At 38.3% G+C, this 12,061-nt stretch overlaps 1 protein-coding gene across 6 annotated transcripts in view; it reads right to left on the bottom strand.

Moving 5' to 3' along the window:
- itpr1b (inositol 1,4,5-trisphosphate receptor, type 1b) overlaps positions 1 to 12,061 on the bottom strand; it is a 104,732-nt gene that overhangs the window by 2,533 nt on the left and 90,138 nt on the right. For all 6 annotated transcript variants that reach the window (XM_074678750.1, XM_074678780.1, XM_074678742.1 and 3 more), the window contains 6 exons: positions 11,801 to 11,990; positions 11,404 to 11,496; positions 10,453 to 10,601; positions 8,912 to 9,077; positions 7,854 to 8,014; positions 338 to 499 (listed from right to left, as the gene is read on the bottom strand). In XM_074678750.1, the coding sequence (XP_074534851.1) occupies positions 338 to 499; positions 7,854 to 8,014; positions 8,912 to 9,077; positions 10,453 to 10,601; positions 11,404 to 11,496; positions 11,801 to 11,990 (921 nt within the window). The remainder of the gene's footprint in view (positions 1 to 337; positions 500 to 7,853; positions 8,015 to 8,911; positions 9,078 to 10,452; positions 10,602 to 11,403; positions 11,497 to 11,800; positions 11,991 to 12,061) is intronic.

Below are 12,061 nucleotides of genomic sequence, written 5' to 3'. Positions count from 1 at the left end.
AAATTGTTGGTGAATGTCCTCTTTTGACCATCAAGTCTTGATGGTTTAATGGTTGGCTGCTGGTTGATGGTAAAGCTTTATTTAGGTTTAGAGAGCCTCATGAGCTATAACCAACTATGACTCATCACCTTTTGCATTGCACCGAGTGAGCTTTGTGTGTAAAGGGCAACGAGCAGCAGACAAACCTCAGACACCATCGGCTATCCACACTTGACGAAAATATGTCTCGCGTCATGATTCCCACACATCATGATTCCCCCACGTCTCACACATCAGGGCTCTCCCATGATGCACTAAAAGACCCTCTCCCTGTTCACAACCTTTGAGTTTGACAAACCTGCTCTTTGAGCTCAGTCAGCTGGCCTGACAGGTTGGACACCAGTTTCATGGTGGACTCCAGCTTCTCTTGCAGATTTCGGATCTCATTCTGCTCCCCATCTGCATCGCTGCTGACCAAAGACATTGCCCTCATTCGTGGAAACCAGTCCAAGTTGTGGTCCTTGTAACAAAAAAAAAAAAAAAGTTGTTACAGCAGGTACACAATGGAACAGATGCATCATATTTCTTGTGTAACTTTCCCGTATTTTTTGCAAGTGCTGCAGCTTTCAAAGAAGTGATTGCAGTTAATGGTGAATTTTATTGTCTCACCATAAACACAACAAAAATGGCAAACTTTGAAACACTTGTAAATGACATGAGAGGAAAAAGAAAAGAAACTGTTACATGCACTGCCTGACAGTAAGTGCTACAGTTACCAAATAAAGACATGGCTTTGATACTCTATCCTCAAGAAAAGACGATGATGATAAACATGAGTAAATGACATCTGTAAGGGCTCTGCACGCATCAATTATAATCAGAAGCCATCATAGTTTTTCAATTAATGGGAGAAAGTTCAAAGTCTCTCATAGTTTTCTTAAGGAGGTTATGTTTTATGGGAGTTTGTCTGTTGGTCTGTGAACAACATAACTAAAAAAGGAATGAATGGATTTTCATGAAATTTTCAGGAAATGTTCAAAATGACATAAGGAAGAAGTGAATAATTTTTGGAGGTGATCCGGATCACCGTCTGGATATAGGACTTTTTTAAAGGATTCTTTATCATTATGAGATAGGGCTGTTTTCACCATATGTGTATATAACTCCACGATAAATGGTCGGATTGCTTTGCAAAACAATACAAGACAAGGTCACCATAAATTCAGACAGATGTTAAAGTACGATCCAGATCCTGGCAATATTCTGGATACTAAGATCCAGAATATGAAATATGTCCTGGGTCATCATAATTTTCAACACTGTCAGGTAACAAATTATGGTACAAACCTGCAACTAACACCAAATTGTAGCAGACAGTCTGCTGAAAGGGAGTGTAACATTAAAGTAGGACTAAAGTGTTGGTGACAATCACAATATGCTTGGTGGAGGTCTGTGCTTGCTGAGTGATTTTCTAGGTCAAAAAGTTTTGGTATTCACATTGAAAAGTTGACAAGAAATCATTAAAAATATCACCATCAGTAGGGGCAAGTTGGGACCTTTTAATGCAACACTTGGACTCATTTTGTGTGCGCTTGTCTACATTATGATTTTTCTTTTGTTTTGACCCACATTTAAAAATCATACATGAATAACATTCAATGATATGCCTTTGTGCCCTTGACACATGATTTGGATACACTTCTTTGGGTTATCTGTAATTAACTGGTTTGAGGCTTTTGACTAGACTTTCAGACTCAATGTGCATTTTCAAGTTATGTTTTCAAAGTGTAAAGGACACAGGGTTGAAGTTTGCTTAACTGATAAGCACACTTAAAATACTGACAGTAGAATTAAGGGAAAAGATATGTCATCAAGTGTGAAATGTCTTTCTTTTACTGTGTTTTATATGTTCTTCTGGAAAGGTTGAACAGATTTTATTAGCTGTGTAGCTATAAACCGCATGACATAGATACTCGCACTTCTGCTTATTGCACTTCTGGTGAGATGCCAAACCTCATTTTGTTACTCTATGTTCAAATAGGTGTAATCACAATAAAGCTGAATCTTATCTCATCTTAAAACAACTTTTAAGGAATCAGTTCAACTATGTTTTTTTTTTCGTACACATTTTGAGTCAGTGTTGATGGTATATTGTGGCAGTTAATGCAATCGATACCACAGTACGTGCTATGCTGCACTCTGAAGTGTCTTGTAGCTAAAATGTGAAACACTGATAATGAAAAAATCATTGTGAAAACAGCTGGATATTCCAGTCCAATTTTTTCATTATTTTTCACGACATCCTCTGTTCTCATGATTTAGAAAGGTTTTCATATTTCTGCAAGCTAAGTAAATGTGCATCACAAGCAAGTTCAGAGACTGAAAAAAATTCCCAATGAGACAAGGTGCATTTCTTCTGAGTCTATGTCAAAGGAAAGCTCTTTTCCCTGAAGAACAACAGGTTTTGCAGCTGTGACACTTCCTGCTCAGCAAACATTTTTGACTCTGTCACCGACTCATAAAAAAACTGATTAACATGAAAAGACAACTCTCTGAGCAAATTCCTTAAAAATATCAAAGTATAAATATATACAGTATGATTTGAAAAAAAGTTACTTTCATTAAGTTTCATTTAGACACATTTACTAATCTAAATTAATCAACTACCTGGCTTGACACTGAGCAGACCATGGTTACAAACTGTTAAAATGGGCTGATGGTGTGAAGTTATAGGTCATAAACTTCTGTTAAGAAAAACAGGAAGTGGTACAGGTGGCGTGGGACCATTTAAAAAGATTCAGTGACTGACATCATTTTCTGTAATTCTTTTATGAACCAACATATCTTATAAAACTATTTATTTTAAGATGTTCATGACTAAATTAAACAGTTACATCGCAGCATTGGAGCAATATCACAGATATCATTGGGCGCTGTTTGAACGTGTTTAAAGTAAAGCAGTAACATACAGTCCAATTCCCAAACAGCTGTGACTCTGTATGAACAATGTTGATCATTTAATATGGTGCAACAAGTCACATTAAATGACAAGAGTGAAAAACTCTTCTTTAAAAAAAAAAAAAATCTTTTTCCATATTTGATGCTTTTGACATGTTTTAAAATACACTTGGAATAACATCAGCCAACTTGTCAGTTAAGTTTGCAACAGGTTAGAAATCATATTTAGTCAAATCAAATCACATTCTGCGTGTACCACAAAACAACTCTGTAATAGAAGAGTCTCTGAGTTAAACTAGCCTGTCTGCAATCATGATTTTTTTGGCCGTTGAAAACATTTAACCCATTATTTAATCCAACATCAGCAGAGACTAGTACAATATTTTCACTTTAAAACTTCAGAAACTGGTTTCTCTGGCTCCTAAATATGTCCAGAGTGTTCTCGCTTTCACTCTTTGACATTCTTAAATGCATTTTAACACCACAGGCTGTTCCTTTTAAAGCAATTTGGGGGCAAAGGATACTGCCAGTCTCCTCTTGTAAGAGCAACTCTAACCTCTGGGTCACAGCCGCAGAATTACTCTTAAACTCTTCACCATATAAAAACACATCCCGCACCTCTGCACTTGCCATTTGCCCCTAACTGGGAGGAAGGATGCTGGAAGGTCCTCAAGGTCTCTGGCTAGGAACAGAGCTGTGCGAAAGGACAGGACTGAAAAAGTCCCCAGTTTCTAGTGGTTGATTTGGATACAGATGTTCGAGTGAGTAGGCCGTCTAAACCACAAACCAGTGGTAGGTCAGAAGGCAGCCAAAGGGGAATTACACAGCACTAACAAAACAGCACACACTTATTCTGAAAGGAGGAGTCAACGGCTGTGAGCGGGTTCCACTTCCTGAATGCAGGGGGACAAAAGCTGTGTTTACCTAGTTCACCTGCTAAATCCACTACTGGTTTTAGTGCTTATAATCAATTAATAGTGACTTATAATTAAGTCATGTTTATATTCATCAGTTGGTTAAAGGTCTCTCCATTAGAAAAGAAGTCATGACCAAAAAATGAAGACGCTTTCAGTCACTTATTTGTACATAGTGAGAGTATATAATCTCTTACTATGTAGAATAAGCACATTCTAAAAACCCAAAGTTAATTTTCCTATTCATGGTTTGGTGTGTGAAACCAACGTGCACGTTTGTTTGACGACTTCATCACCAGCAGCGCTACCTCCTTTCCATCCCTAGTGTTTACAAACCAAAGCATTTCCAGTAAACTGAGAAGTGCAGCTATGAATAAAGATTTAACTTCACTCTGGTTCAATGGAAATGACGGAAGTATGTCTTTCATTATTAAAACCACATTGCCATAACAGAGAAACAGGATGCCGTGTGGTTAAAACAGCAACATAAAACGTCACAGTCATGCCGCAGGCCACCTGATGAGCTGACAGCCCACTCATTTAAAAAAAAAAAAAATGCAAACACCACCACACATCTAAATTAGACACAGAGAGGATATGATTTCAACATATTTTACTCTTCTTAGGGAAAATGGTGTGCTCAATGTCATTTTTATGGTTGAGGATGTTTTCAGTCCGTTTATGATGCTGAAATATCCAGCTGCTTTTAAGATGAAAAGAATGAGGGCAATGAGTGTGAATCAAGACTCATCTTTTTACACCTCAGATTTGACGCTCTATTCTCAGCTCTCTTCATCATTGACGTCAGTCCCAGTCATTGTCAGAGTAGCCTGACCTCCACTCCCACTTCTGTTCTGTTGGTCTTTCATTATAACTGCATCAAATACAAGCTACCATAATGTAATTAATGACAACTTAATATTTGACAACATGTCCTTCCAGACAGAAAAATTTGAATAAAAACGAAGAGGAGACATTGATGGGTAAATGTTTAAATGTGATGAGTTTTTTTCCCCTCACTGACTTCTGAGCTGCCGTAACAAAAGAAATCCCCCTGTCTTATCTTAACTTGTTTGGCTTTTGTTTTAAACCAGTGCATTTGAAATGATGATTTTTATCACATTATAGGTATCAAAAATTAGACATGTGTCAAGAAATACAGTATTTTTCTTTTTTAGACATGTTTAACACAATTATATTAAAAATAGATAGTCAGTCATACACTACTTTTTTTTGCCTAAGAAAAATCATAACTCAATCAATCACAAAGTTCTCTTTTTCTATTGCATATCGTTTTTTTTTTTAATGGTTCCTGAATATTAAAAAGTACAACTCTACATTCTGGCGTGGCTTCTTGGATTTCCTGTTGTACCTTCCATCCACCATTGCAAATAAATCTAGAAAAAAAGGAAACATCTCCTGAAAAATTAATACAAAAACTATGAAATCTGTATCCTTGCATGTAACACAACTGAAGACTGTAACACAATATTAATTTTAAAGATATACGTTAAAAATATGTATTAAAAACTGTGCTTTTTTCAGCCCTCAGACAACAAGACATCTTGGTCACACTCGCATGTGAAGCTGAGCAGTCATGTTAAGGATGATAGAGTCAGGTGACAGGTCATCGGGGTCTTTTGCATCATGTGTGCCCTTTCTGTTCAGTCTGACCTTACTAAGTCCTGGTCAGAACACACCCTTGACAAACTCATTTGGGCCCAGAGGGGCGCAAGGTTAATGGGAAAGACGATGGGGGTTAATCCCAAATCAGGTGGTTCCTCACAAGACTGAGTGTAGCAGATCAAGGTAAAAAGCAACTGAGTGGGCTAAACGGCAGCTAATGAGAAACTGTGTCAGAGACTGACTGCAGTACAAGTGCGTCAGGGAAGTAACCACATCAGAAGAAGGGGCTTTCCTTTGGCAGTTAAAAAAATTGTTTAATTGCTCATGGGCCACAATTTTGACGGTAGAACCAAAACACTGCTGCTACTTATTTTTCATTTTGGTAATTATTTCACATTTTCAGTCTTACCAGATTAAGCGTGCTGTGCATGTGCGTACGTGTGTTTGAGTGACTGCATCTTTCAGACTAAAATGCTCTATAATTGCAATGCTAAGTCCCCATACTAAGATATTTAGCTTTCACGTGTTTTGCTTTAAAATTATATCAAAATTTTCCTGTTGTCAGTGATGTCTTTGGAGGAGAATTGTACAAAAGTACCAAAAAATAATCTCCCTCAAGAACAAGTTGTTCATTGTGTTTTTTAATTAAAACCTTTTTTAGACTGCATTTCAGACAGCTGGCTCAAGAGAAGAATGGAATGGATCCCCAAAAATAAATCTTTAGTGTCGTTTAAATTAATTTAATTTTTTCTTATTTTTTTCAATGGAATGAATAACTTATTCCCCCAATACAACCACACATTTAGTTTCTATATTCTACAGCAATCTTTTACACTGCTGCTAAACAGAAATCATTGGGCCATGTGAGGCCTGTGTGTGTGCATGTGTGTGTGTGTGTGTGTGTGTGTGTGTGTGTGTGTGTGTGTGTGTGTCTAACGACTGGAGCAAAGCACGACTGCTTCATGGGATTAACACATTTCATGCCGATAGCAGCCATTGTCTGAAAGTTAATTCTCCGTTCACCGAGCAGACTGATGTGATAATACTTTGGAGGGATTCAAGGTCACGGAGTTAGGGATTACATAACGCTACCTTCTTACTCTGGCCTGATGAGTTAGAAACAAGAAACACGGCCCATGAAAGTTTCTGAGAAATAAATGGCCTCAAAAACAGCTGTACAAACATCTATGAAAAATTAATCATGCTGCACACAATGTGCAAGAAATGAGGGATAACCTCAAAAAACACCACGACTGAAAGTGTAACATGTTTTCATTGTACTTAATGTTGAATCGCTGAGGAGAAAAACCTATTTGCTAAAACAAACAATTAATTTACTCTAAAGTGTTTTTAAAATTAACTGACGACTTGAAATTGAACATTTCTACTTCTTTGGCAGGAAAAAACACCCAAGGGAAAACACTCAATCTGACACACCCAAAGAAAAAGGAAAAACAGATCTCCCTGATTTGAAGATTTTTTCCTTTTTAAGTCAAGATTAAACCCTTGGAATTCGAAACAAGTTCATTGAATACTAGCCAACAAAAAATCTATCAAGTCTTATAAATTCTGTATAAAATATTTGGATTATATCTCATTCCAAAACCTGGACTACAATAAGAGGAGAGTGTAAACCATGATTACATACAAATAATCCAATGGTGTGTTTATTATCCAGGGTTTAACAGCCTATAAAGAGATTGTTGGTTTAATAAGGATGATAACAGGAATAAAGACAGAAAAAACCTTTGGGGGAAAAGTCTTGTGAAAAAGGAACACTACACAAAACAGAACAAGTCAAAGAAAATGGGTAACAGAGAGTGACCCACCAGTATAAAGTAAAAGATGATTAAACATGAGTCAACCTCACTGGAAAGGCACCAACTGTTCAGCCCATGCTTGAAGTTATTACATGTTAGGGAAGTGAGAGTTTAAGAAAGTCACTCACTGAAATTTTTTCTCACAATGTGCCGGGGCAAGATTCTTCTTACTCTCAAAACATTATTATCAACATCTGCAAGAGCCTCTACAATTTAGCACATTAATCTTAGTAAATTTTAAAACAAGCTTGCCATGAATTTTGTTTCTGCTTGCAAAAAAAAAACACCCCCACAATACAGGAGTTTATTAATTAAACCACAGTCATATTATTATTATTATTATTTTTATTATTGTTGTTGTTTTTATTATCATTCAATTAATTAATTTTGACTTTTGTCTTTTACTGAGTGCACTTTATTTGTTCCCTGATGTCTGTATTCTCAGGAAGTTGGGCCGTGTGCTCTTGATTTAACAGCTTATCCCTAAACATGTGTGGGAGTGCATAAAAAAAACCCCACATATGGTGACATGTCAACGTATGAATTTCAACCTTACCCTGATCATCTCAGCCACATAGCTCTCTGGACCAGTGTACTCTGTGGAGTCCTTCACCTTCACCAGGACAATGAAGAACAAGTAATGCCACATGTTGTGCTCAACTTTGATGTGTTCCTCAAAGGTGACCGTCTTATTGTCAAACTTGTCTCTTTCCAAACCTGAAAAATAAGGGACACATTAGAGTGCTTTAATTTCCTAGAAAGAATGGAGAAATACACTTAAGTCTGCAAAAATGGTGTAATCTTTCTTGTGACCCATATGTGGTTTCTAAAAAACAAGAGGAAATTGGATCACAAGGTTATGGGCAGTTAAAACGTCAGATTTGTTAGAATCATCACCACATCCTTACATTTCATCAAAAGAGGAATAACCCTCCTTTAAGTTTCCCAACACAGCAGGGAGACTGACTAGAACTGATGATCATTTGGATGTATAAGCAATACGTGATGATTGAAGCAGATGTCATCTGAGTGATTGTACAGTTAAAAATGGTCAGGACCTATATGGCAACAGGAAGAAACACTTCTCCTCCACAGCAGCAGCTACCATGACTAACCCTTCATTCTGGGAAGAGGAGGCGTTGAGTTGTTTATACTACCCAGAAAACAGCCCCCATTTTTGCACGGGGACCTGATGCGCAACTGCAACGCTGCATCAGTGTGCTTGTACAAGAGCAGGCTTGGGGCAGATCAATCATGTGGTTTCTCTTTATTTCATCAACATCTGCAAACCACATACTGCCAATTCTGGTTTACAGCTGCACGTTAAGTATCAACAGTAGCAAAGCTGCACTGAACTGTACTAAATTCTGTTGATTGAAACACACGAAGGGAATATGACTGCTGTGCATCGGTGACAGGAAAGTGACAGAAAAAGGTCACAGAGGTCATGAAGCTTGTTTCTTATAAGTCCATAAAACAGCTCCGGCTTTTAGTTGAATGCTGATCATGCATAATAGCTACGACTCAGGAACAAATGTGACCCAGGCAGTGAACATACTGTCCTTTTAAAGTATGAGTAACTATCTTTATAAAATCCTCACATCATTTCCTTACCGCAAATAAAACATGTAGTCTTCAGGATTTCTTCTTTTTTCTGCTTCTCACTCCTCAGGTCAGCGAATGTATCGATGATAACACCAAAGATGAGGTTGAGGACAATGATGATGACCATGAAAAAGAAGAGCAGGTCGTATATCACCCTGGCTGCAAAGAGGGGCTCCTGTTAAAGCCAGAAAAGTGAAGACATGTCAATGCTATTATCAACTGGCGCAAAACAAGAAGTTATTTATCTATTTAATCATTTTTTGATCAAGCTATCAAAATGTCTGGTTTAGCTACAAATGGCTTTTAGTATCTTTTTTAAGAAAAGGGACAAAAAAGTTAATGTAATTCATGGCATTGCGACTTCTTTATGACTGAATATACATTCAACCGAATACTGGATTAGATGTCAAAAACAACATGTAAACAAACATTGTTACGTTTAAGTGTTGGTGGTCCCTAGCTCTTTTTATTTTAGCATTTGAAATGTGGGAAAACATGTAACTTTACTAAAATACAACAGAGGGTTAGTGCATTGATTATTTAGAGTGAAAACATGATCACATTTTCTTTTTGATGATTAAGTTTAGGACGACACTCTTGTGAAAGTTTAGTCTGGATTACTAAATTATATGACCTTTTGCAAATGTATTGTCACTATGATGCATTTCCTCCTCCACACATCCTCACTCAAATGTCCTGAATACATATGATGATCATGTTTATCCAAAAGCACTGCCCCACACCTCATAGACAAACATATTGTTGGTGTCCTTAAAAAAACATCTTCCTCCTCCTCCAGCTCTCTCATGCCATCACTTCCCAGTGCTCCCAGTTTAATCAGTTTGTTTTCTTTACCACCTCTTAAGTTTTAGATGATTTCATAAGCTCTCAATCCTAGCACAGTTTTCACTGTTCAACTGTCTTTTACATCTCATCATCCTTGAAATGGTTGGCCAAAACCTCCACCAACAACACTTCTAGCAGTCAGTAAATACAACATCTCCTTCTTGCCTTATTACAAATCATCTTTCCTGTAAAATTACAATTTATGAATAAATAAAACTTGTTTCTCCTGATTTGATGAGCACGACTAAGGAACACTATAGGTCAAGCCTCATTTCAACACATGTCAAGGCAGTGAGAAAATTCCTCATCCCAGATTAGTAATTTTAATTCTGGCATGTTTGCAGTTATGACAGCCCACTGAGTAACCTCTCTGAACTCTCAAGGGTTCATGCTACATGCTTTAGCCCTTGTTTCCTTTGTAACAGTATTCTCTGTCTTGTGAGACTGATTTAACCAACCATTTGTTCTTGGGTCAAATGTGTTTTCCTAAAGTTGGAGTTTAAAAGATTAAATCAAGGACTCATTCAAATGTTGAGTTATATAAACTCTGACTTCTTCAACTCAAAGTAATCTCTGTGTCTGTGTAAAAATGTCAAGTTTACTTTTATTTTAAAGGAGGACAATTTCAAACCCCAATCAGAGAAATTGGACCATTTGGTACAACTTTCTCGTTTCCTCATTGTTGTGCTCTCTGTGCTTCGTACCTCCTTGGATGGTCTCCGCAAGACATCCCCCACACCTCCTCCACTCCTGAGGCCGTGACTCAAAACTGTGACAATGCACATGAGCAGGGAGTCACATGTCCGCTCCTTGTCCTCAATCACCACGGCTGACGGTTGGACGGCAAGGGAAGCTGTAGAGACACGACAACACAGTTTGTCATTTCTTTGTCTGCCAGTGAACAAGGCCTTTAAACTGAAGTCCCTGTAAAAGGGGGAGCTGCTCAGACCTCAGGCTGAATATACAGGTAACAAAATGCATGCAGTTGAAAACTTGCGACACACTTCATTATTGGTTTATTGAATTATCTCATCAGAGCAAAAGTGGCGAGAGGGTCCTCAATTATTCACAAAAAAGTCACCGGACTACCGTCACAAGCCAAGCTGTCGCCAATGTTTAACAGAGCCAGGGGTCTGACCCCAGGAGTTTGGGGATTCTACATGGTTGGCTGGTTTAATTTGATTGGAGAGTTTTCCCATCAAGGTCAGGAGGTTCAGAAGGTTTGCAAGGACCAGTTGTTTGCAGTGAGAGACCCTCAGCGCCATCCCCAAGTGGACCCAATGACCTGCTTGTACCTGATGGTGATTAAACCATGACCTTTCACCCCTGGGCCCCTACCTCACGACTGTGGCTCAGTCCCCGGAGACACACATTGTGCTCCACAAGTCTAAACCCACAACATTTCACCCAGCTTCTTGAAAGACCCCAGTTGGCTGAGCCAGTTTTAATCCCATGACTAACCCAGTGCCCAGATTAACAGCTTGGTAGAATCTCTCTCTCGGGCTGAGTCAGTTGTCTGCGTGAACACGTTGACCTTGCGTACGAGCTCCCACTTAGACAGACAGACACATAGTCACATATAAACACTTGGAATTCCCTAGACACATGCATGAACAAACACGTGGATTCCGTCTCAAAGGAACCCTTTGACCTACCATCCATCATGGCCTCTGTTGAACAGTTTTCCCCGTTTTCTTTCTGGCACGCTCCCCCAGAGAAGAACTCTCCGACCATGCTGGCCCCATGCTCTGCTCAATGGTAAGAAATAAGACACTGTCATGCCACAGGAAAAATCAAATGCAAATTTTGTGATGCAAATGAAATAATGTCCTATATACACAGAAATTATCAGTGAAAAAAAAATGCATGATAACTGAACTGGACACACACTTTGTATCAACTTCTAAGCTTTTCTTTGACTGCATCTTTTCAAAAACAACTGTGTGTCTACTTGTGTTGCAGAAAATATCGTCATTTTGTCTGGATTTGGGAGTACAGGTAATACGTTTCCAGTCAGCAAAAGACTAAGAACAACTCTTTGTATGAACAAACCTAATGTTTTGTTGGGTATCCTGTCCACAGCCAAAATGAAATCGTCTTTGAAGAAGATGTAGCCCACGATTGAGAAGAGGTAGACAAGAATAAGAGCCAGCACGGCTGTCAGGACAATGGACCGGCCATTTCGGGTCACACTCTTTATAACATTCAGCAGGGTTTCTTCTCGGTAGACCAGATCAAAGAGCTGCAAAGACGAGAAAAATAAGAGGGATGAAAACAGAGAACTGTATGTGTTAAATGACATTTGCTAAATGT

The sequence above is a fragment of the Halichoeres trimaculatus genome, unplaced genomic scaffold (assembly GCF_033239565.1).
Source record: "Halichoeres trimaculatus isolate MK-OKI-2021-1 unplaced genomic scaffold, fHalTri1.1 fHalTri1_scaffold_1, whole genome shotgun sequence".
Classification (NCBI taxonomy): Eukaryota; Metazoa; Chordata; class Actinopteri; order Labriformes; family Labridae; genus Halichoeres; species Halichoeres trimaculatus.
This window is presented reverse-complemented; position numbering and strand designations above follow the sequence as displayed.